Source organism: Urocampus carinirostris, chromosome 1 (genome assembly GCF_059441175.1).
Source record: "Urocampus carinirostris isolate Australia breed hairy pipefish chromosome 1, RoL_Ucar_1.0, whole genome shotgun sequence".
In the NCBI taxonomy this organism is placed as follows: domain Eukaryota; kingdom Metazoa; phylum Chordata; class Actinopteri; order Syngnathiformes; family Syngnathidae; genus Urocampus; species Urocampus carinirostris.
In genome coordinates, this window is record NC_142349.1 from 59,127,542 (window position 1) to 59,154,126 (window position 26,585).

The window sequence follows — 26,585 nt, forward strand, 5'->3', positions numbered from 1 at the left end:
GCAAGATATCTAGCTTTTTACATTATTTGCATGCTATCTTGCTAACATTTTATATTTTGCTAGTTATCAGGCTATATTTGGGATTTTCAACTGCATTTTTCCATTCTTGTTAACCCAAACGATTTTGTCGTATTTTACACAATTTTTTGCTATTTCAATTCGATCATATTCCGAAATTAATATGATTTTCATTTAACATGTTTTTATCCCCGAGGTTTTTGTTGTTGTTGCGTTACTTCAAAATTTTGGTATTTAGTGTATCCCTGTGGATATTCTGGGTAAAAAGGGACTTGCAAATATAGTTTTCTAAATTGTTTACAGTAATGTCTTAATATGCCAGGGATGGATTAGTTTTTTCGGCTTACTTAGAACATATTGTATTTTTGTTAAGATTCCTGCTTGATTTAATTGCATTGTAATAATGTATACATGTTTCTGTAGTGCAGTGGTAAGCACATTAGAAATACTGTATACTGAAGAAAGCAACCCCCAAAACCTGTCGTTTTCCCTGCTTTTAAATTTTTTTCATTTCGTCTTTTGCTTCTTTTCTCCTAACGTTTTACTTATTTTTTTAGAGGTTCCCCCCTAATTTTGTTTTCGATTTATCCTTTTTTCTTAGCTTTTTTTTTTCTTTTTCAGCTTCTTTTTTTCCTGCTTTTTAGTTTTTTCCTGCTTTTCCACCCTAATTTTATCTTTCATTTCTCCTTTTTTCATAGCTTTTTTTTGTATTTCATGTTTTTTACATTTTTTCCCCTGCTTTTTACTTATTTTTTTCCCTGCTCCTCCCAATTTTGTTCTCCTTTTCTCCTTTTTTCGTAGCTTTTTTTTGTTTTGATATTTCATCTTTTCTCCTTTTCCTGTTTTTTTCCCCTCAATTTTGTTCTCCATCCATCCCTTTTTCCTAGCTTTCACTTTTCATGCTTATTCCTCCTTTTCTTTTGTATTTATTTGTTCTTGCTTTTTATTTTTTTCTTCTTTTTCCTGTATTATTATTATTATTTGTTCTTTTGTTTGTGTTTTTGTTTTTTCAGACTGCCCTCACCACTACATACAGTTTTCCTTGAATGGGCAGAGTGTGGGTCAGCACACTTGGCTTACCAGGTTGGTTTGTTGTCAATTAAAATCAACCATCAAAGTTCAACGTTTAGAAATATTACACATCTTCGACAGAGATCACATTTATATATATATATATATATATATATCATGTAGGTTTTAGAACAGGGGATGGTGTCATAATGGTCTGTAGTTTGCAGTAGTCTTTGATCTGTGCAGCCCCTTGAGACTCTTTGTGATTAAGGGCTATACAAATAAACATGACTCGACGCGACTCAACTTTATAGAGAAACTGATTTCCATTGTATGGGCTACTTCCATGCACTTCCATTCCAAGTGATTTGTTGTTCGCGAACGAAAAGGCTGAATGAGCCAGCTCTTTGCGTAATAGTCGGCTACTCATCAATAAGGAGCCGGCTTTCTTCAAATCGCTCTCTTTCTCTCTGATTTCCCGTTTCTATTTTTCTTTTTTTTCTCTCTTTCTTCCCCTCTTTTCTCTGTCCCTCCTTCTTAGCCTCTCTCTATCTTTCCTCTCTATCTCATGTTCTCTCTCTCTCTGTTTTTCTTACCTTCCTGTCTTTTTTATCTTTCTCACTGGTTCTCCCTTTCTCTCCCTTTCATTCTCTTTGCTCCTATCACTGCTATTTTTTAGTACTCTTTTTCTCTATTTCTATATCATTCCCTGCCTCTCTCTCTTTTTCTCTAGCTTTCTTTTCTCTCGCATCACTTTCTCTATTTCCTCTCGTTATATCTGCCTCTGCTTCTTCCTCACATTCTCTCTTTTTCTTTCTTTCCTTTCCCCTTGTCTTTCTTTCTCTCTCTCACACACATTCTCTCTTTCTCTTTCTCTATCTTTTCCCTTCTCTGCCTTTCTCTCTTTTGAAGGCGCTTGTAAACTCTGTGTTATTTGTTTAGTACAAACAACAAAGTTTAAATTTCACCAGACATCAAAACAATAAATGCTATTGTAACTTATGTATTGTATATACTGGCCATTTCCCACTAATCTGGGAGCTTCATACAGAGGAGGGGATTCCCAGCCCCCTCACACAACCCAACCCATGTGTCGCAAGACCTGTCATTGGGAGTCATGAGGTGAGCAAAGCCCCCAATTCCAACCCCTAATGCCGAGTGCCAAGCAGGTAGGCAATGGGTACTAATGTTTTAAGTCTCAGGTACGACTCCCGGTCTAGGAGCGGGCGTCCTACCCCCCAAGATCACCGAGCTAGGAATTATAATACAGCAGCATGATGAATTTTCAAAATGAATTAAAATGGTGCATCATGTTTCATTTTTATTGGTTATACGCTATCAAAAGTAAAACTATATTTTTTCCCCTAAAGAACCCTTTGGGAGTCGAGCCGAAAAAGCCGATTCCTTAAAAGAGCCGGAATCCCCATCCCTGGCCGCCGCCACGTATGTACGTTTCTAACCCGGAGTCCCGCCCCCTTCGTCACCTTTCGCTTATTGACGTCATCACCAATCTCCTCATTCGAGAACAGCCATTGGTCGCCCTTGCCATCAATCAGCTTGGAAACGCGCACGCTATTTTTTAAGACCCCGCACAAGCGCTCCAAACTCCCTTTTCCGAAACACGCCTTCCACTCCACCGAGATCCCCACCCGTGGCTTCTAAAGTCCGAGAATCATGACCCTGACGGAAAACGCCAAGATGAATACAAAATCCAAAGGTAACTCCGGTTTCTCGTCGCTTATTACGCATTTATAACCTAAGCGCAAATCTAACGCGCAGCCATTTTGATGGCCGCCTTTGCTAGTTGCAAGTCTTATCGCGTAGTTTAAATGCTGAGTGCAGAAAAGTCTTTATTCGTTTTGTGTTCGTGTCAGTGGTACGCGCTGGTGTATGCAAAGTACTGTACACGCAATATTCCGACACTCTCCAACTTGCACTCTTGGTGTCCTCCATTTAAACAGTGAGCTTCTAGTTATCAATGGAATTGTCATTATATCGTGTTGAGTTTAAGTGTAAAATGTGTTGTATTTTAATTGGTGATCATGCGTGACTTAAGGGGGTAGTGGGTGTGACTTTCCTTCGGCCTGAACCGCTGACCCCCCTCGGGGTCTCTTAAAGCCTTGCACAAATCAATCCATCCAAAGTTATTCAATGTATTGCCACGTGGTGGGGTGGACGTGCGACCGACTGTTTAATATGGCGTGGGCTGCATGCTGCCCTCATGCATACGTAAATGTGCATTTGCATTTCCTTCAACAAACCTTATGGGCCACTTAAGATGCAATCTGAAGTCCCTGGGAACAAGATGTTCCGCTTTATCCTCAGCTCCGCCCACCACTATACGTTTGCAACCTGTTAATAGTGAACTCGACAAAGTTATATATGCATAGTCAAGTCAAGTCATGTTAATTTGTATAGCCCTCAATCACAAAGAGTCTCAAAGGCCTGCACAGATCAATGACTATTGCAAACTACAGACTGTTATGACACTATCCTCTCATCTAAAACCTACGTGAGGGCAAATAATATAATTGTGACATTATTCCTTCACCAATCTCTGTGCCTCACATTGGATTTTGTGAGACCCTAGTGGGTGGACAGTCTGGGCCAGGGGTTTCAAACTCATTTTAGTTTGGGGACCACAAGATAGAAAAATAAACCTTACGGGTGCCGGACTAGCTTATTAAAGAAAAGTAAAGTGTGAGAGAGAACAAAGAGAGAGAGAAAAGATATTTGGAGAGAGAGAAAGTGAGTGAAAAATAGAGAGCGTGAGAGAGATAGAGATGGAGACTTAGAGACAGAAAGAGACGGTAAGAGGGAAAGGGAGCTAGAATGAAAAAAAAGTTGACAGAGTAAAATAAAGACAGCGATGGAAAGTGAGGGTGAGAAAAAAATAGCAATCAGGAGTAAGAGAGAGAAAAAGTGCGAGAGAGAGGGAGAGAGAGAGATAGGAGAAATAGTAAGGGAGTGAGAGAGTATGAGAGAGAGATTGAGACAGAAAGAACGAAAGAGACGATGAGAGAAAGAAAAAACGTGTAGACAGAGTGAAGAACGACTGGAATGGAAAGTGAGGGTGAGAAAAAAAGAGCAATCAAGTGTAAGAGAGAGAAAAAGTGTGAAAGAGAGAGAGGAGAAAAAGAAAGGGAGTGAGAGAGTGTGAGAGAGAGATTGAGACAGAGAGAACAAAAGAGACAGTGAGAGAGAGGGAAAAACATGTAGACAGAGTGAAAGAAAGAGTGATGGAAAGTGAGGGTGAGTAAAAGAAAGGGAGACCTAAAGAGAGAGAAAGAGGAGAAAAGTAAGAGTGGGCAAAACTGGAATTTATGGTATCGATCCAATCCAGGTAAATACATGGTAGTATGGATCGATCCCGATAATTTTTGCATAGAATTGTCATGATTATTGAAATTTTTGTTCAGGAACAGCATCATGTTTGCATTTTTGTTGCAGCCTGTTGCTCTCTTAAAGGTGATTTGTTTTTGTTGGTTTATGTTGATTTTTAGCAGTAGCAGCCCATTTTATCAAACAAAATACACTTGGCATTGTCCTTTTCCTGTAGCCACACAGCGCTGAGCTTCCTGTTTGCTTCTGGTAGAGGTGGGTACAAAACTATGGTCCTCTCTTCTGCCTGGCAGGCAGGATGCAGCAGCAGGCCAGGTTGGGAGTGGTGCTAAAAGAGTGCTTGTTTTTCACAAACCAGGCATAAACCTAGACAGTTGCCAAGGGCTCTGTTTGAAAGAGAGAAAGAAGGGCTGCGCAAATTGGGGAAAACGCCACATTTTACCCAGCCGTCTAATCACAGTGCAGGCGGGGCGGGGCAAACACCAGAGAACGCGCTTTAAAAATTCAAGTTGTCGAGACTCTGGCGGGACCACTTAAACCCTGGCAGTCTGCCAGAATCTTCCAATGGTATGGGAAACACTGCATCTATCCGACCAAGTAGTCATATTTAGTGCATTCAAAATGCCCGATTAGAATTGAAGTATAAATAATTGTAACACTCACTATTCCACCCCATAATCAGCCGGCCACCAGTCGAGAGTTTCCCTTGCCCACCGGCTCAAATCGAGCTGGAAAATGAAGGAATGAATGTTAATGTGAGGTTCAGACTGAACCATTCAGTTAATGATATTTGTGGCAACTATTGCTCAGTACCAACTTTGCCACAAACTCAGGCCAGGAACCGTCAGGAGTGGAGAAACTTGTCCAGAGTTGCGTCCTCTGTGGTGCCCTAACGACCCAGGCGAGATCCGTGAACTGTAATAACTCATAGTTGACTAAACTCATCAAACTTTTGCTTCCACCCTTTTGATTTGGGATTTTCCTTGGGCTGCAACTAACGATTATTTTAATAATCGCTGAATGGGTCAATTATTCTTTCTGTTAGAACCCGAACAGGCGGAGGACCCAGACGCGTAACGTTTCACACAAGCTTTATTTTATGGGTATGGGGCAGTCATGCGCGTGAGCACAAACGCCAGTGATTTGGCGATCGCTGGGCGGAAGAAGTGAGACAGAGAAGTCATGCGCGGGAAAACAGGAAGCCAGAGGCAGAGGAGAAATCGAAACCAGACAGGACAGATGGGATCAATGCCAGATTCAGGATACACGAGCATATACCGGACAGGACGGAACAGGCGGGATTGATACCTGACACTGGGTACACGAACATGATACCGGACAAGACGGGATCGATACCGGATACTGGAGCCAGATACCGGACAGGATGGGACAGACAGGATCGATGACGGATACTGGAGCAAGTTACCGGACAGGGCGAGACAGGCGGGATCGATACCAGATACTGGATACACAAGCAGGATACCGGACAGAGTCAAAATACAAGTCTTGCAAATGCAGAGTTTCGTTGACGGACTGACAAGGAGTGAATGAGAGCACTGAGTTTGAATAGGAGGGAGCCAATCAGGCAACAAGCAACGACTGGCGCCAAACAAGCTGGCCCAAGTGAGGGCAATGGGCAATCGTGACACTTTCGATTAATCGATGATTCGGATTTTTTAAAAACATTTTTATTTTCCTTTTTTTTTAAATATTGGACATCTTGGACAAATAAAAACAAGTACACAAAACAATAGAATATTTTATGATATAAAACCATAAAAAGTCCAAGTCGAAATCTTAAAACCTCATTGGAAATGTTAAAATCTAAGCTTCTATAGCATATGAATAACCTATATTTTATGTTGAAAATATAAGGGGACGGTGTCATAATAGTCTGTAGTTTGCAATAGTCTTTGAACTGTGCAATAATAGTCTGTAGTTTGCAATAGTCAGACTCTTTGTGATTCAGGGCTGTACAAATAAAAATGACATGACAAGTGTTTGTCAAATTATTTAATAATGAACAAAAACACATACAAATTTATGCTATACCCCTGCAAATGTGTAAGATACCCTTTTCCTATCACCTTAGCCAAAATATATATATATATATATATATACCGGAGCCATATCCCGCTAGTGGGAGGTGGCTAGGGTCTATTCTGACTCTTTCTGGGAGATTGATACAGAGGAGGGGATTCCCAGCCCCCTCGTTGAACCCAACTGATGTGTTGGGAGTCATTATAATTACAACCCCTAAAGCCGAGGCAATGAGTACCAATGTTGTAAGTCTTAGTATGACTTGGTCGAGGCTTGAACCACAACCTCCCAGTCTCAGGGCGGGCGCCCTTACCCCCAAGCCCATCAAGCTGGTAGACTTAATATACAAAACAAAAATGAAGAGCAATAAATTACATTTTATGCCTGTCAAAAATTGCATTTGCCAATATATATAAAAAATGTCAACCCACTTTTTAAAACAGATTTGTTTTTTGAGGTTAAATCTTTGAATATGATAAACATTTCCAATGTGCAAATGGTATAAAATATGATTAAGAATCTCCCCCATGTGTTGAGACAAACATGTCATTATTTTTCTTTTTACTTTATAGATATTATTTAGTTTATTTTCATATTATCTGTATTTCTGCAGCACTTTCTGTTCCCTTTAAAAATTGGTAACTTTATAATTTCATGCAAATTTTGTTTTTAATGATGCGATGTTAAAAAAATCATTAAAAAAAACCAAGGGTCTCAAGGTGCCTTTTGCTGGATCAAAGTGGTACTACAACCAACTACTTCACAACGAGATCCAATGCACTTATAAGCATTGATTTAACATGCTCAGTGGCTCATAAATCAAGCCAAACGACGAATCGATGAGGTAATTAGTTGCCAACACGTTTATTTTATCGATTAGTTGTAGCAGCCCTAGTATACACATGGACAATTTACCAGTAATATTCTGGTATCAGGTTAAATCTTTAATCAATATAAATGTTCATGGTTCTGGTAGTTGTTTGCTTTTAAAATAAAATTTAGTTTTGTAAGAACACCAATACATTATTTACAACATACAAATAAACATCACTTGATGAGCTACTACTTAATTTGGTAATTAATGGCCAAAGTATGTTTAATGAAACAAAATAATTCACTTAACATAAGTAAAAAACATACATTAAATGAAAATGGTATTACTTTCTCAATATGATCGTATTGAAATATTTTATTAAAAAATGTGTTAATTATGATAAAATCGTATAAGTTAACATCCAGGAGTATTTCATAGTGATTTTTAAATATAAAATATAGTCATATTCATGTTGATTTTTTTGTGACTTTAATCACAAGAAGTCTCAAAGGGCTGCACAGACCACAGATTAATCGCAAACTACAGACTATCATTACACCATCCCCTGATCTAAAACCTACATGAGGGCAAGGAAATATTCAAATCAACTTATAACTGTAAAAATGCTTTATTTGTATGATCTTTGTTGTTCTGTGTAAATAACAATAAGGTAGTTGTGGGAAAGTTACTTTTAATCCGTACTACAGACGCTCCCCTACTTACGACCATTCGACTCGTGAAAAACAGTAGATGCGAAAACATTTTTCGGGATGTCGAAAAATATCAGAAAATTGCTGTAAGTTAGATTTTGTACTGTGCACTATTTTCCGAGTACAGGACATTACTGTAGTGTTTCTTTCTGCCGTACCGGCGTGTTGCGCTGTGATCACCCAGCATCCACAGGGAAGAAAAAAAATCCAGCTTTTACTTCCTAGTTCGTGTGTAACCATACAGTGCTATGTGTACTGAATATCCAGCCCGCTCAGAACTTGGACGTTTTTATTGTTTACTATCTCGTGCATCCATTCAATATGGTTTGTGTATAAGTAACCTGTATTGTTTTGTACTCAAAAATAAATATTTCATAAAATAATATGCTCTATAAAGATAAATAAAGTTGAGTTTGACTTAGTTTTGGAAGATGAGCTTCAAGAGTTAGGCAACTTCCTCCTCCGTGGTAGAAACTGTCCAAAAAAAAAAGCAATCCAACCATTTTCTCAACCGCATCAAGCTTTCTTATTCCACTTTCATTTCAAATGAAACGGCTCCCCTCTTCTTTACACTTTACACCAACCATATTGAACAGTTGCTTCAAGCTGGACGGTATATCAAACAATAAAAATGTCAAAGTTCTTTGCACGCTGGAGATACAGTACAGTATGTTTATACATGAACTGGGGCTGTGACATGAAGAGTAAGCCGGTGGATGCTGGGTTGGTAGAAATTTTGGTCATGCTGCTATAATGGTAGATTTTGTCTATATCCAACTTACAGCATAATATCAGGGTTAGGGTGCTTGAGATCCTTGAAATTGCTTGAATTTAAATGTTGTGTTTTCAAGGTTTGAAAGATGCTTTTGTATTCTTGAAATGGTTGCCATGTTTCTCAGTTGTCTGACTCGAAAGACCAAGCGTTAAATGATTTAAAAAAAAAAAGTTCGCTTAAAAATGATGCCAACGCGCCTGCCCTGGTGGCTTCGTTTTGCCGTTGCATTTCTTTTTTCCTCGTGATTAACGGCAGCTGGCATTAGTTATATTACGCAGGTGCATCAGACCAAGATGTAGGAAGGCTGAGGTTTTGATTAACGATGGCTAGTACATGTAAAATATAAAAAGTGGCTAATAAGTGGAACAAATCCAAGCACAGCATGCTGCAAATCAAGAAAGAAATCCAACCCTTCAAAATGGGAGAGTCGGATTTCTCCAGTCTAAAATACGGGTAATTTGAGGAGTTTACTACCTTAACTATGTATTTTTTTGCTAACTCTTTGCTATATGCTACACCTAGAAAAGTCACTACGAAATGTGTATCAGTTCAAAAATAATGTATCAATTATGCACATTTATAATGGGCCATGAAAATTATTAAGGTAGCATTCCTAGTGGCAAAAATGTAAGCTACATATGACTATCATTTGCTAAATGATATGTGGAGAGATTTGTCTCAAACAGATTTACACACGTATTGTTCAAATCAACGAATATATTCGCAATTTACTCAAGATCTAAAAATCATATGTCTTGAGAAATGTACATGCAGTATTAAATATCACATAGGAAGATCACAGCTATAGATGCCTTTCCATTTTTTTGAGTTTTTCCTTGCCCTCATGTAGGTTTTAGATCAGGGGATGGTGTAATAATAGTCTGTAGTTTGCAATAATCTGTGGTCTGTGCAGCCCTTTGTGACTCCTTATGATTAAGGGCTATACAAATAAACATGACTTGACTTTGTAAGCCAGTGTGATGTAGACAAGCTGTGTTGTTGTTGGTGGGATCAATAACAATAATGGCTAGAATATTAATCAATAATTTTTACTATTACTAACAATATAATAATGTAATTGCTCATTTTTGAATGGTTCTGGAAAAATTGGGGAATTTGCTTTGTAAGTCCTTTAAAAAAAGCTTGAATTTGGCCATGAAAAAGGCTTATGAACCCTGTGAGATAAAATCCAATTTACCCGTAAGCTTAATATGCTTGTTAGCACTTTTGACTGGTTTGCATTCGCAGCTCAAGTTCCATGTGTATGTGGCAGACTCGTTCCTCCCCCATCCCAGATGCCCAACAGATTACACCTCGACCCGGGGATAAAAAGCGGACTCCGCTCCATTCGTTTAAGCAGAGCAACCTATTTACGGTAGTCTGCCGGTTGTAAATGCAACCGGCAAAGAAACCCAGAAAGCGAGCAGAGATCAGTGTCTTCCAACGTGACGCCGCTCAGCCAATCAGATTGCTGGTCGAGAGCACTTTTGAGAGGTGAGCAAGGAAGGCGAGTGACGAGGAAGAAAGGTCAACAGATAAGGTTGTGCTTGAGAAGAAAACAAACAAGAAAAAGGACTGAAACTTGATTTAATTAATACACTCAAATATTGATATGCATGAGGTGGTGTGTAAGAGCGATTAAGAACTGTCATTTATATAAAGAATGGCACACAAACATAAAGAGGTAAATAACTTACAGGTAAGATAAATCCCATTACAGTGGTACCTCTTACGAATGTAATTAGTTGACGTTGTGAGTCATACCTAAGACTTATAACATTGGTAAAATGGCGGCGCCCTCTGTTGGCTGCGGCTGCATCGGCTCGCTACAACGGGTCAGGTGTATCGACATTTCGTTCTGTGTACATTGTTACAAAGAATGACAATACAAAGGAAATTATTATTATTATAATAAATCCGTTGTAAATCGAAACACGTCTTCCCATTTAAATTATTTGAAATGGGATTAATCCGTTCCAAGGTCTTCAAATGCAACCACCCTCCATTAAATCAACTGCAACTGCCTTATACGGACACTAATGTTCAGTCAATGTTCATAAATTTAGCACATAATATAAAGAAAACGATAAATAAGGCTAAAAATGCAAACGATAAAGTTAATGTACAGTACAAAGCTTTATTAGACAAGAAAAGTTAAAAAAAAAACGAATGAAAATGATAAAATATAAAAAGTCACTTGAATGTCTTGGCACGATTTTCCACTTTCTGTGCCAGTTTGGTTGCTGGATGCATAAAATAGCCCAACTTACAAACAAGATAGGTTCAAAAGTAGCTTCAGTGCTATATTTTGTAGGTTTAAGGTTTATATCAGCATGCTTAAGGCTTGTTTAAGTAACCCGTATTGTTTTGTACTCAAAAATAAACATTTAATAAAATAATATGCTCTCTAAAGATAAATAAAGTTGAGTTTAACTTGCTTTTGGAAGATGAGCTTCAAGAGTTACGTGACTTCCTCCTCCGTGGTAGGAAAGGGCCAAAAAAAGGAGCTCCAACCATTTTCTCAACCACATGAAGCTTTCTTATTCCACTTTAATTTCTTCTTTACACTTTACACCAACCATATTGAAGGGATGCACGAGATATCAAACAATAGAAATGTCAAAGTTCTTTGCACGCTGGAGATACACATGAACTGGGGCTGTGACCTCTACTTACATGCAAACTCTGCAGAGGAAGGCCGGTAGCTAGATTCAAACAAATGAACTCCGAACTGTACCGCGGACGCGCCAACCACTCAGTGCCGGTGCTGCCCGGTGAGCAACAATCCCACCCCAATTACAAGCCGAGATCCAAATCAAGAAAGGAAATCCACATCTCAAATTAATCGCATGAAAGGATTGTGCAGTTAAAACCAGGGATAGTAAAATGTATCCACATAAACAAAATACTAGCAAAAACAAAACAACTATTCCCTTTAATGCTCAATTAGTTGCATATTTTTGTCTTCAATAATAAAATCCATATCTCATATATTCTCTGTTATATTTGTGTTTGGCCATGCTCACCATTGGCAGGGAACCATCCCATTAAGCCCATGGGTGGGTCCAGACCCAACAGTTGAAACACACTGCTCTTGGAATTATGAACGTACTTCCTATTTACCATTGCATAGATTCATGCGTTTGATGCGACAATTCAATATCTTTCCTTTCTTTTTTTCATTCAATTTTGCTCACTTCAAAACAGATTGAAACTGGTTACAAAAATAAACTAGTGTATAACTACTAAATAAATGCCAGACGAGCACTGCGTTTCAGTTTTCTTTATTCTTCCTCGTCTTTCCCACATCCCCCAATTTCTGTTCTTGTCCCGCAAAGCCCTGAGTAGAAATTTATTTCCCGTAACACAACTCAACATAAGTAAAAATAATTGGCTTTTTCCCTCCCACAATCACTTTCAGCTGGTTGGTAATGCCCAAGGGATTGTGGCAGGGGTATCCTCAGGCAGTCTAGACCTAACCTGATGAAACGGGACATGTGTCCCTCACTCTTCTCCTGACCTTTATGCTTTGCAAAGGGTTTGGACCTTTTTACTCTCATCATGAATGCACTTTTTTAGAGTAAGGAGTAAAATCGAAGGGAAGTGATCATGCATTAGGGAAATATATGGGCCTACATCTGAGTAGAATTACAGTAACCACATGTTAGTTACCTGAAAAATCCCTTTCTAAAATAGAAATTGTCCTTTCTGATTCAGATGGTACGAAGACAAACAAGAAAGCAAAGAAGACGGAGTCCGCTTCAAGCAGCAACACATTCTTTACCTGTTTCATTGTTCTTGCCCTGCTGGGGGTCTGGACGGCCATAGCAGTGGTATACTTCAACCCATTAGACTATGACGACATTGTTGGTGAGTTTAACTCAGATGCTATTGGCAACATTTACAGCACAATTTTTACTGTAACATAATTTTACCAACATTTGTACCATTTTTCCTTATAGCAATTATTTAAAAAAAGTACAAAGGAAACAAACTTGTTTACTTATCTTACGTACGTTTCAGGTAAACTGGTGGCGTACGACACTGACGGGGATGGCGACTTTGATTTTGAGGACGCTAAAAATCTTCTAGGTGAGTATTTTCTTTTATATCTGATAACAAAAAATGTTGTCAGTGAAATGCAATAGATGCAGGTGAAATACGTCTTGAATTTCAAAACTCCTAAAACACCAGAGCAATATGCTTTGGCAAGTCTTCTTGTTGGATTCTATTATGTATTTATGACATTATTGTCAATTTATGGTTGTTTGGGGATGATAATACGTTCCTCATTAAAGTAGGGATGGCTCAAAAATGTTTAAAGCAGCAAGGAAAGATTAGGTTTCTTCAAAGTTGTCTTCCCACCCACACATGCAAATCCATCATCCATTAAAGTGTTTCCTACATATTTTTCAACCATAAACAGCAATATTCAAAATTAAAATACTTATAATACTTATAATTATATTTCGGTTGATTTGTAATAAAACCAGACTATGTGAACTTTTGTTTTTTTCAATTTACATTACAGGGAATAAAGACCATGATCACTATTATCTAATTTTACGAGACAATTCTGTCTTCTCTCCTTTTGATAATCCTATAAAAAATAAATTAACCAAAGGTACTAGTATTGATAGCCATGGCAAGCATTGATACTCAAATATTGCCCAGTATATTGGCTGAGGAGACCAAGAGGAAGGACGCGATTGACGTGGATGGATGGTGTTATGAGTGCACTGCAGTAAAGAGGTCTAAATATAATGGAAGCTAGAGCTCTTGTTGGTGATAGAAAGGAGTGGAGAGGTGTTGTGAAAGGATAGTGGGATTGTGGACGCGTTCTTAAGGATGGGCTGGGCACCCGTATGATGCGGCAGGGGTAAACCAGTGAAAGCTGTCGGGCCCTGCTGTTGAACAAAAGAGTGTGTTGTGTCATCCTGACCCGAGTGACATGGCCGCTTTCTGGTGTCCCATTTCATCTGGAGGGACGAAAGCATGACCAACTTGGGTGCCGAGGTACCTAACTTGTTTGGGTGTTTGGGCAATTAGGTTGTCCATGGTCCAAAGATTTTTGTGTGTTTTTGCTATTTATTTCCCTTTTATTTTCTTTGTTATCGTATGTGTGTGTCTTGCTGTCGGTCACCCCTCTTGAGGGATATGACCAAGGTAGATAGATAGATAGATAGATAGATAGATATTGGCTGATATCTTTTGTTACCTGGTATCGGCCCTTGCCCAATCCTCCGAGCTATTGTCACATCTGCTCTTGTTTTAAGAGTAACCTATGCGTTTTATTTATTCAGCCCATTGGAGTTGATACTACACTCTTTCTGGTAGGAAATACGGTAGGAAATTTGATTATGGTCACTAAGTCAATAGATAGATAGATGGATGGATGGATGGATGGATGGATGGATGGATGGATGGATGGATGGAGAGAGGTGTGCGCTTTGATGTTTTTCACCAGAACAACTCGTTCGTTAGTCTTATTTGGTAGAGAGTTCACATTTACCATGATTACGGACAGTACCGAAGACTTATAACGCCGCTAGCTGCTTAGCTAGCTCCGGCCTTCCATCCACGATAGGGCCCCCTCAACACACCGGCACGAGAATTCTTCAAGGCAAGGAGTTGATTCCTCGAATAAACGTATTTTTGTGCGTTAAAACCCATCACGATAGGATAGAAAGAAATCCAAAGTGTAGTTGTCAAACGGGACAAAAAACACAGAAGATAGAAGCAGACACTTAAAACAATAAATCACCAGGCTTAAGAGCTTTTCTATTTTTGTCTTTTGGTTGCTCCCAAAAATTGCATTCAAAGACGGGATGTCTGGAAGTGTTTATTAATACAGGATGAGGTCCTCATGTTGACAGAGAACATCCTTATTTAGTAACCCAAATATTAGTTAGCATTAACCATTGATATCTGCATTATCTCACAGGATTGAAAGGTGATGCTGCTCAAACGACTTCTCCTGATGAAGATGATGTAGCCCCAGTCGTGATTTCTCCTCCTGAACCAATAGAAGAAGGTAATACAATTGTCACTAATCCTGAGTGTAAATGTTTGGAATTTTGGGATGTAAATTGAAATGAAATCAAATGAAAAAAATAACTGTGATTAAAATTCAGAGATTAGAAATAAAAATACAAGAATCAGAAAGGATTTGAATCAGTAAATTGCTGATGATGGTGTTGATCAACTAGCAGGTCTGCATTTGCATTCAAGATTATTTACAAAGTGTCTTAGCATTGCATAACCGGGCTTCACCAGGCACCGATTAAACTTCACCTGTTGTGTCCTGCCCAATCCTATTTGCATTCTTTCCTCACGGGATGACTTCCCTGAAATCAAGCGCCGTTTTATTGTCCAGACTTGTTTTATTAATATGTTTTATAATATTATTTAGAGATATGTTTGGTCATTCCCTTTTTCGGAGATAAAATTTCTGTTTTCATTTCAAAGTTGCGTCCTAATTGGTGCACTGACGACTTATCCGCGAACCGAGAATTTCAATTTACCGGATCCCTTGTTTGTCAGATAAGACCTTTTTGGAGACATGGCATACTTTTTTTTTTCATTTAAATAAATCTCCAGGCACACCGCCCCACGATAATGTTTATAAAATTATTTTTGGCACTATTTGCATGTTAGTTAATTGTTGTTTTTTTATTCATAAATTATTATGTTGCCTAAATTGTATTTCTTACTTGGGAGTAAGTTTTTCTTATAATTTGTGATCACTGTGGCTTATTAAATACAGGTTATTTTGTTTTGGTCAAGAATTTTTCTGTAATGTTGGATTTTACTATATTTTCAACCAGTTTTTACAATTTTTATGTGTTTTCTAGAAAATAACCATATAATAATAACAAAAATATAAATTCATTAATTGATTTTACATTAAAATCAGCAGAATCATGTGCAGTATTTTTTTTAACTTTATTTGATTTATTTTAATATTTCTTTGCAGGTACATTTTAAACAGCTTATTCGAAAAACGATTTTTAAAACATTTCCCTGTACAACTTTCTTGGGGGACGGCGGAGATTAGGTCTGGGTATGGTTAGGCAGCATTTCTACACAAACTAAGCTACACATTAAACTGCACATAGGTTGTATGTTCTCCCCGTGCTTGCGTGGGTTTCCTCCGGGCACTCCGGTTTCCTCCCACGTTCCAAAAACATGCATTTCAGGTGAATTGGCCGGTCCAAATTGTCCCTAGGTGTGAATGAGCGAATTAGTTGTCTGTCCCTGTGTGCCCTGCGATTGGCTGGCAACCAGTTCAGGGTGTCCCCTGCCCACTGCCCGCAGATGGCTGGGATGGGCTCCAGCCCCCCCGCGACCCTAATGAGGATAAGCGGTACGGCCGATGAGATATATATATATATATATATATATATATATATATATATATATATATATATATATATATATATATATATATATATATATATATATATAATAAAACAGATCATGGGTGAAGAATTCAAACAACTGCAAGAAAAAGAACAGCGACATGATTGGCTGATAGCAACTGGGACATAATCATCAAAACAACAAATAAAACTATGCAATACTACTCAAAATAAAAATCCTACGAAATCCCCTTAGCAAGTGTCCAATATTAAAAACAGAATAAACTATTTGGTGTTCCTCGTGTCCCACAAACATAAGGTTGAGCGATGAAACAGACCATGAAGCTATCCCTTTCAGTAGGCTCACTCACGCGAACTGACAATCTGGCGCATTTGAAACGTTTTCAGCGCCTGTGTGCATTTGTGCACCACTTATGTGCAGCCATGGCAGAATTTCCACTTGGTTGCTATGACAATCTGCACAGCCTGCCTGTGACGTTAACAAACAATTGGTCATCCAATTGAGCTCATTCACATTGGCAAAGGTGGATTTTCATAGGTATTAGGATTTTAATCCCAATTCCGATCCGAGGTGGGTGATTGCTGTGTAGGGGTGGATAGCAATCTATGGTAATGCCTTCCGAAACGCAGTTTCTCAGCTAAAAACATTAAAAGTGACAAAATAGTACATATGGAGAAAAATATACATGTAAAGGAAAAAAGGAAATTTGATTCACCGATAGTGTGATGTGACTTGAACTGGTCGAGTGAAGTTACGGGTGGATGCAAACAACATTGGCTGATTAAATATGAAACTGATTTTAAAATTTCCATTTGCTAGGATTGTCATGCCGTTAGAAGATTTATTTTCTTTATCCGCCTAATTATTTTTAATAATAGCCCTAATTGTTGATTTTTTTACAGCCATACAACTTAGCGAAGGTAGCCATTCTGTGTCTTCTTCGTATTTCTTGATAATTGCCAGCTGTTAACACGGTTATCATGCTTTTGCTTCTCCCTTTAGCATTATGGCAAGCCTTGACAACAATAGGGGAAAAATTAAAAAATACAGTATTGTAAGCTGGGAAACAACATATTATAGAGATTTTAAACATGAAAAATGACTAAAATTGTCAGGAAGTGAGGAATATTATCATACAGAAATGATAAAAAAAAATCATAAAATAATTTGATTCTTCCCTCTTATATTAGTAACAGAAGACCACCATACTAAATAGGGACATAGCATTTTAGTGTACTTGTACTACAATCAGAGTAATTTATTTTAAATGAATTGATGCTGCATATATCCCAGTATGGTAGAATGCAGTTAGGTAAACAAGAATATATTTGAAAAATAAGTTTAAGCCCACACAAAAAATACCATTTTATGTCACTGGGACTCAAATGGCTCAGAATAACAGGAATGACTCGTATACTGTACCAGCGCAATTACTCTGCAAGAGTTACTGTGCACAAACTATTTGCCAAAAATGTGACCGTCTTACATTCTGCACGGCTTTTCTAATCCTTTGATTTTATTGTTAGTTGTAGAACCTGCATTCGAGGAGCCAGCCGAGGCTGAAGGCGTTGAAGTAGAAATTGAAGTGGAGCAAGAACAGCCAGATGAAGAAGAGCAAGAGATTTTGGATCAAGCTGAGGTTGGTTCAGGACATAAATGAGCGATTCAGCAAATGTTATAATGCAGCACGGTCTTTTTTTGTTTAGTTTTTTTTTCATTGCGACATTTAGGTAGTTCTTCGGCAGGGTTAAGAAAAGTGCAGCTCAGCGGCTTTCTTGAAGTTAATTGCTTTTAATTAACTTGTATTCTTTCCGCCTGCTTCTTGAAAAGTAAATTGTATAATTGGGGGTGGCAGCTTGTCCCCAAAAATGACGCAAACTCAGGACTGCTCATAAAACAGCACACTGGGGATTAGACATACATCAAAATTGTGAATGTAATCTTTTTATACAGTCCTTTACAACAATAAATAGAAAAAAGTAGAAACAACAATTAAAAAAACAAACCAAAAAAAAAATCAATATTGGACAATCAAATACAACAGGATCAAATAACATGAAATATGAAAACATGAATGAAACTTTATTTCGAACATAACAAAAACAAACAACAAGTCAGAAAACAAAAACAATGTACAGTATTTTCACGACTATAAGGCGCACCTAAAAGCCTTTATTTTTTTCAAAAGCTGACCATGCACCTTATAGTACAGTGCGCCTTATATATGGATCAATATTGAGTCGCAAGGTCTAAGGCAAACAGCCGCTGACTAGATTTTCCCGCGTAGGCAAAGTAGTCCGCCGTGTATGCTGGGATCCAAATACCGGCGTTTTTTTTTCTAACCAATGTATCAATTATCATTTGAAACGGTCCCTTTTGGCTAAAGTTATTCGGAGGGAAAGGAGGCCGGTCCTTTTTAGCATTTATAGGCTTGCATAGGCTAAAGCGGGGCAAAACAAAGCCTGCAATTGGCCGAAAAAGATGAATGTGAATCCCACGTTAGGTTGCTCTATAGCAGGGGTTTCAAACTCCTTTTTACTCGGGGGCCGCACGATAGAACAAACATTCTGTCGGGGGCTGGACTGGTTGATTAAAGAGAAAGAAAAAGAGATAAAGAAATAAGAGAAAGAGGGAGGGAAAAGGAGAGAGGGCGGGACAAAGAAAGAAAAAGAGAGAGAGGGAGAGAGTGTGAGAAACAAAAGATAAAAAGTCGTGAGGGAGGGTGAAAAGAAAGGGAGAGGAAGAAAGAAATCCAAAGAGAAATGGAAAGACAGAAGGCGAGAAAAGAGAAAAGAAAGCGCAGAGGGTAGGAAGAGAGAAAGAGAAAAGGAAAAAAGCATGTTAAAAGACACAGAGAGAGAAAGAGCAACAAAGGAAGAGAAAAAGAGAGACACAGAGAGTGAAAGAGACAGAGAGTGGAAGAAAAGGTGTGGAAGAGAGAGAGAGAGAGAGAAATAAATACAAGTACAGTGTCTATATGAGAGGCACCTGGCTTTGGCAACAACAAGTTGACATATTTCAACCTGCAGATTGTTTTACTCTTGCGCTTCTCTGAGTGTTGTCTCGCGGGCCGGGTTCAATCCCGTAGCGGGCCTGATCTGGCCCGCGGGGCGCCCGTTTGACACCTGTGCTCTATGGCACGGAAAAAACATTTCTTACTAGTGTGTATTTGTAAAAATGAATTATGGGGCTAAATAGACAGCTAGCAACAAACAACGTCCATCAATGCAGATGCTTCTCGGCGGATATTTTCTTGTATTTGTCAGCATTATTGCGGTCACTATTGGCTAATGTTATTTGGAGGTAAAAGAGGCGGGTCCTTTTCAGCATTTACAGGCTCGCATAGGCTGAAGCGGGGCAAAACAAAGCCTGCAATTGGCCGAAAAAGATGAATGTGAACCACAGTTAGGTTGCTCTACGGCAGTGGTTCCCAAAGTGGGCAGTACCGCCCCCCTGGGGGTGGTGGAAAGATATGGGGGGGCAATGCGGAATAACGGGGCGGTAGTGGGGGCGGCAGTCCGAAGTCAGAAGTTTATTTCAAGGTTTTGTTGTGAGTGATGGAGTTTTGGCCAACCACAAATGTTACTGTTCGAGTTTTAAAAGCGCAGCCCAATCAGAGGCAAGTTTTAATAATAGCACAAGCCAATAAACGCAATGTCATGGCGGACTCAACAGAGTGATCAAACGAGAAGGAAACAGGGATGTGATTTTTCCGACTATAGTCGGAATACCGACTTTTTCACTTGCGTAGCAAACAAATTAAAAATCCGACTGTCTCACTCTTACCTTTATTGCTATGGCGCACCCTGGCGGGCGTTAGAAAAGTTGCATAAATTGGCCGCATCGTTGTAAGAGCTGCAGGGTCTGAACTGCATTTGAACTGACCTTGCAGTATTTACAAAATAATCAGGTATGTGGGCAAATTATTTTGTTATTTAAAACTTCTAAAGATGTTACTAAATGATTAATTTAAGCATGGTTTGGACAAGTAAATTGGCTTTGCCCTGGACACCCCGGGGGGCCTGCGGTTCCAAACCCCCGGCTAGGTTTCAGACTTTATCTCCTTTCATCAATCACATCCCTTAAACTAAGCTTGCACCGAAGAAGGGCGGTACATCACTTTTTTGGTTTTGACGAAGCGGACGGGGAACAGAAGAAAACGCGTAGTCGCTAGATCCAGAGGAAACAAGTCATTTTTTACCAGCACCTTAAAAATGATCGCATATTACAATGTAAGGCATGTCAAAAAGGATTACAAGTAAAAGACAAAGACGGTGCATCTACAATTCGACTAGGAGGGAAACAAACCTCCATCAAAGAGGCATTTGCGGCCATACGAAAAAAGTTCTCAAAGGCGCAAAGAAATAACCAATGCTGTGACTCTAGCTCAAAATGTCTAATAGTTTCCAACCCCAAAACTGCATTATTTATATTTTGTATTTTTAAGGTTTATATAAGTATGTTTAGGGCAGCACGGCGGCGCAGTGGTTAGCGCATGTGCGGCACAGTTCATGTCTTGGGAACCTCCTGCGTGGGTTCAAATCCAGCTCCAGATTTCCTGTGTGGAGTTTGTATGTTCTCCCCGTGCTTGCGCGGGTTTCCTCCGGGCACTCCGTTTTCCTTCCACATTCCAAAAACATGCATTTCAGGTGAATTGGCCGGTCCAAATTGTCCCTAGGTGTGAATGAGCGAGCGAGTTGTCTGTCCCCGTGTGCCCTGCGATTGGCTGGCAACCAGTTCAGGGTGTCCCCTGCCCACTGCCCGATGATTGCTGGGATGGGCTCCAGCACCCCCGCGACCCTACTGAGGATAAGCGGTGTAGCTAATGAGATGTGATTAGATAAGTATGTTTAAGGCTTGTATAAGTAACCTGTAGTGTTTTGTCCCAAATAAATTCATAAAATAATATGCTCTATAAAGATAAATGAAGTGAAGTTTGACTTACTTGTGAAAGATCGGCTTCGAGAGTTAGCTGACTTCCTCCTCCGTGGTAGAAAGTGCCCGAAAAAAAGCGATCCAACCATATTCTCAACCGCATCAAGCTTTCTTATTCCACTTTCGTACGAGATAATAAACGATAAAAACGTCAAAGTTCTTAGCACGCTAGAGATAAAGTACACGTAGTATGGTTACAAAAAACTAGGAAGTAGAAGCCGGATTTCTTACAGCCATATGCAAGTATTTTTTGATATCACCCAAAAATGTTCATATCTACCGTTTGTACTTCATTTCTGAAGTACAGGATGGTTGTTGAATTCTGCATATTTTTGGACTGAAAAATTCTTTTTGGAGACTCCAAGTCCAATTTCAAAACTCCTGATTTAACAAGTGCCTCCGTGCCAATGAACCGTAGCACCGTATATATCAATAGAAATGCAAGATGTTAATGACATGAATTCTTCTTCGTTTTAGATATTTGAGGAAGAACCTGAAGCAGTGCAAGAGGATCCTGTTGCCGAAACGTTGGCCATGGAGGTGCGTATTTACTCTTTTCAAATGTATTTATTATATATGCATACGTGGGCGGCACGTTGGATAACTGGTGAGCACGTCCGCCTCACAGTTCAGAAGTTCCGGGTTCCATTCCAGCTTCCAGGTTCCCTTTGTGTAGTTTGCATGTTCTCCCTGTGCCTGAGTAGGTTTTCTTGGTACCCCGGTTTTCTCCCAAGTACCAAAACCTGACTCGCAGGCCAATTGTCAATTCAAATATTTCCCTAGGAATGACTGTGTTAATGGTTGTCTGTCTCTCTGCCCTGCGATTGGCTGGCAAGCAGTTTATTTTTCCACCAAAAATGGGAAATATACTATTTTCATGTTTGGCATTGGATGCTTTATTATAACAGTTGAGTGAGTGTAATGAAATGAAATGATCTGCATTTATATAGCGCTTTTCAAGTCAATGACTTCCCAAAGCGCTTTACATTGTGCTTCACATTTCCCAATAGCGGCCGTGATCTGTGCAGTCATGTAAGGCTGCTGACCTGCTTATTGGGGGTATTGGGGTTTCAGTGTCTTACCCAAGGACACTTCGGCATGTAACACGGACAAGCCGGGATTCGAACTGGGATCCCTTAATCCTAAAACGATCGCTCTACCTCCTGAGCTACTGCCGCCCCGAGTAGTTTTATTCTTGAACCAACTCACCACGCTGTACAAACTCAAATGGGAGCTATGAAAAGAATACAATTTTAGCCTTAATTGTACTGGTTAGAATTTAATAAAAAAGAAACATGCAATAAGATTAGACTACATCAGATCAAACTACTAGGTTCGGCCTACTGAAGCTGAGAATATATCCTTAACTGTAGCAGCCAGAAGGAGCACTTGGTTTTTATTTATTTTAAAAGTTTTAATAGAAATTACCAAGAGACCCACCTCTTTTTTGATATACTCATGGCGGGTTGGATTAAATCATCTAAAGGGCAGGGTCTGGTACGTTGAGATCTGGTATGTTTTTCATGCCTGGTCTAGGGTTTCCTATGACCACTGCCCAAAGTCGGCTAATAATTCTCCACCCTAGTGAGTACAAGTGGCTGAAAAATAAATGATTGAATGAACAAATATCTTTACATATCTTCATGCTTTCAAGTAAAATTGCTGTCCTCGTTGAAGTCAAGTCAAGTCACATTTATTTGAATAGCCCTTAATCATAAAATGACCTAGGATCACAATTACACCATCCCCTGATCTTAAACCAACATACGGGCAAGGAAAAACTCAAAACCTAAGCATGATATTCTGCAGGCATTCAGGGTGGTGTGGAAGGCAGGTGGGACATCAAAAATTAAATATAATACACTTTAAATTGAGCTTATGAAAAAACCACTACTGATTTTAACTACTATAACAAAATTGTCACATATGAAAAAGTGCCGTGGAAAATCACGTTTTCTGGAAATCCCTTTAAGGATTAGAAAAATCTAAGATATTTATTTGCCATTTTTATTACTGGACTTTTACTATTATTGGAATAACAAAATTGCATTCACTGTTTTACCATATATATCCCTGTGGTAACCAAACTTTATGAAGCTAAGAGCTATTTTCTTTTGGTGATCAGCGCAAAGGGCTACTTGTTTGATATTCATATAAAAAATGACAACGTATATAAATGTTCTTACTATGTTATAATTAAGTTATTAACAGGTTATAATTATTAGAAGTAGGGTTAAAATAGGCCCAGTAAACCACTAAAACCTTGCCTAAGGGCGCTCGGTGGTGTATGGATGGATGGATGGATGGATGGGATAGATAGATAGATAGATAGATAGATAGATAGATAGATAGATAGATAGATAGATAGATAGATAGATAGATAGATAGATAGATAGATAGATAGATAGATAGATAGATAGATAGATAGATAGAGGTATGTTATAAGCTAAATTATATGCTAAATGTAAAGAATTTTGAAGAATTTATTATTTATCTGAATACACTGATCTAGTCAATGTTTTCTTGTGTCAGTTTAGGTAGAAATCAAATTTCATAGAAAATCACACTGCCCCATCACTAGGAAGCTATTTTCAGGCAGGCTACTCAGGGGCTATCTGGTGAATCCAATTTTTTTCCAGGATCCAGTTCAAAAGTGTTTTAGTATAACTTAGTATATATCAATATGATTTCAATTGCCTTATTTGTTGGCGGCTGAGTGGATAGCACGTCTGGGGCACAATTCTGAGGTCATGGGTTCAAATCCAGCTATATCTTGCCATATCTTGCATGTTCTCCCCGTGCTTGCGTGGGTTTATTCCGGGCACTCCGGTTTCCTACCACATTCCAAAAACATGCATGTCAGGGTAATTAACCGGTCCAAATTGTCCCTAGGTGTGAATGAGTGAGTAGGTTGTCTGTCTGTGTGCCCTGTGACTGGCTGGCAACCAGTTCAGGGTGTCCCCTGCCCACTGCCCGAAAATAGCTGGGATGGGCTCCAGCACCCTCGCGACCCTACTGAGGATAAGCAGTGCAGATAATGTATGGATGGATGCCTTCATTTTGTCAAAATCAAGGCCTCTCCTTGTGTTTAAATACTAATCTGATCCCAAATAAACAATGATTCTGTTGTCAGAGAATATTAGTTACTGTGCTAATCACTAAAAGATAGCACCTCTATTGAATATGGATACCTTTTTAATGAATGCTCAGGGGATCCAGGTGCAAATACCTAAACAACTGTGTTTTTTCAAGCAGATTGGTGGAGAAATGCCAACAAGAGAAGAAACTGAAAACAATAACGAGGAACCACCTACAGAGTGGGCCACAGAGGAGCATGTGGAGACCCGTGAGGAAGAGCCACATGTAGAAACAAATGAGGAACTATCAGAGATGCAGGCTGATATGGAATATGCTGCCGACCAAGGAGACGTCCCGACAGAGGAGGATGTGGAGGAAACTGGGGAATGGGACTCTTCACCACCTCCTTATGAGCACATAGAGGAGGAACCTCCCATAGTACTTGAAGAAACAGAAATCATTGCCGATGTTGCAGAAGAACTTGAGGTAATTGCTCAAGAGACATACGAACAAGATGCTCCAGAGGTTTTGAATGATTCAGTTGAGCCCATTGAAGAGGAGCCTGCTGCATATGAAGATAATAACGAGGAAGTATTACCAGACGTGGAAGAAACAGAGGACATCAATGAAGAGAACGAGGCAGCGCCTCTCGATGAGTCTGAAAACGAAGAAGTACTCTCAGATGACGCTGAGAATGAAGAGGTTTTCTCGGATGATACTCAATACGAAGACGTTATTTCAGATGATTCCATGGATGAGATGGAGGAAGTACATTTAGATGGGCACGAAAACACAGAAGCAGCAGACGCTTGGGCAGAAGCTGTTGAGGAAGATGTGGAGGAAGCAGAAGAATTAAAAGAAGCACGACTTGAAGAGAAAGAAGTTGAGTTGGAAGTAGAAGAATAGAGCTGTGATCATTTATAAACGGGCATTGATGCCCAGGACACATTTAGACAGTGGAACGCTGGGACGCTAGCACATTGGAATTTGGGGGGGGCAAGAAAATAAACAACAAACGTGAACTTTAACTATATATTTTTTAATAACAGCCCGACGTTTGCGCAGATCTGATGGGTTTTTGCGCACGCTTAGAACCTTACCTGTGTTTTTTCTTCAAGGTTGGTGGTTTTTCCCCGGAAAAGGAATTCCTTATCCATGTTGGAGAGGTTAGATTGGATGTCGCCAATCTCGGTTAACTGTGGGCCTGTGAACCCCTTTTGAGACTTTTTTTTTGTGAGTAGGGACCATTAAGAAAAAAGGACCTTAACTTAACCTCACTCTTGTATTTGCTGTAGGGTTTAACGACTGTTTAGCATGTTTTGATAACATCTGTCAAATGCTGTGTTTCATATAATCAGTGCTTCAGACTAATTTGAAATCGGCTTGTCTTCCATTAGAACCTTTCACAAATTTCACTGGTTTTCGCACAATTTTTAGACTTTTTAACAAGAACTTTGCTTCCTGGGAGTTTTTTTCGGGCACCTCACGTAGCATTAGAGGTAAGATCGGGTCTAAAAAATTCAGCCTGACCCCGTATATAAACCCGAACTCGGCGGATTAACTTGATTTGATAATTGATTGTAAGCTATTGGCAAGAAGCACAAATAACGTCTGACATGAGGGAGGTGGAGGGTCTTTTACCGCATCACCGAGGAGGAAAATTTCTTTGGATATAGTGATTCTGAGTTGAACTGATATTTTGGTAAGCATTGTCTTTATCTTAATTATTACTTGAGTAAAAGTAAGCGCATGCTGTGTAGACCTTCCTAGAATGGGAAAGTAACGTCGAGAGAGAAGCCCGACCGGCCCGACTAAACGATTCACATTTTAAGCCCGAATTTCGCCCGTCTCCTACCTCTATGTAGCATCTACCGAAAATATGCACAACATCAAACTGAATTTTGATTTCCTGAAAATACACCTCAGGACGTTGTGGCCCACCTAGTTGATTGCAGCTGGGATTCCATATTTTGACATCACGAGACAACAAAAAGTCCCAGCTCCAAAATATCTGTCAGGAACAGCACACAAATATCTCTTTGCTATTTCACCATTAAGTCACAGTAGTGGTGTAACACTATCCAAATGTCACAATATTGTGGATAAGACAGGATCATAATATAGTATTGTGGAGAGTACTGATGTTAAGTTTAAACTTGAAAAATAAGGCGAGACAACATCAATGGATTTTACAAGGAGAACCGGGAGAGGGGCTTTCAGATAAGTGAATTCCATTTTGTCCTGAAGCCCTTTTCCGAGCCCCATCTATTTATGAAATCTCAGAGATTACAAAAACAGAGCAGCCCTAAAGGGTGTGAAAAATCAGAGAACAGCAACATGATTGGCTGATAGTGACAATGATGTAATAGTCAAAACAACAAACTGCCATCCTATTAAATCTCCTTTGCTTCTTGTCCAGTATTTAAAACAGAATTAACCAATCAAATGACAAAGAAATTCCGGTCAGCATGACCCTGAC

General features: G+C 39.2%; 1 protein-coding gene across 2 annotated transcripts; it reads left to right on the plus strand.

Moving 5' to 3' along the window:
* Positions 1–2,599: 2,599 nt before the first annotated feature.
* On the plus strand, positions 2,600–25,733 carry asph (aspartate beta-hydroxylase). Of its 2 annotated transcripts, none has more exons than XM_088346963.1 (7): positions 2,600–2,746; positions 12,428–12,580; positions 12,734–12,802; positions 14,655–14,744; positions 17,620–17,732; positions 21,506–21,568; positions 24,281–25,733. In XM_088346963.1, exons 1-7 carry the CDS (start codon positions 2,704–2,706, stop codon positions 25,010–25,012), a joined length of 1,263 nt encoding a protein of 420 aa, XP_088203089.1. In that variant the 5' UTR covers positions 2,600–2,703; the 3' UTR covers positions 25,013–25,733. The 2 variants fall into 2 exon arrangements, with proteins under 2 accessions (XP_088203089.1, XP_088203097.1); XM_088346971.1 differs by having other exon boundaries at positions 24,284–25,733.
* The last annotated feature ends 852 nt before the right edge of the window (positions 25,734–26,585 follow it).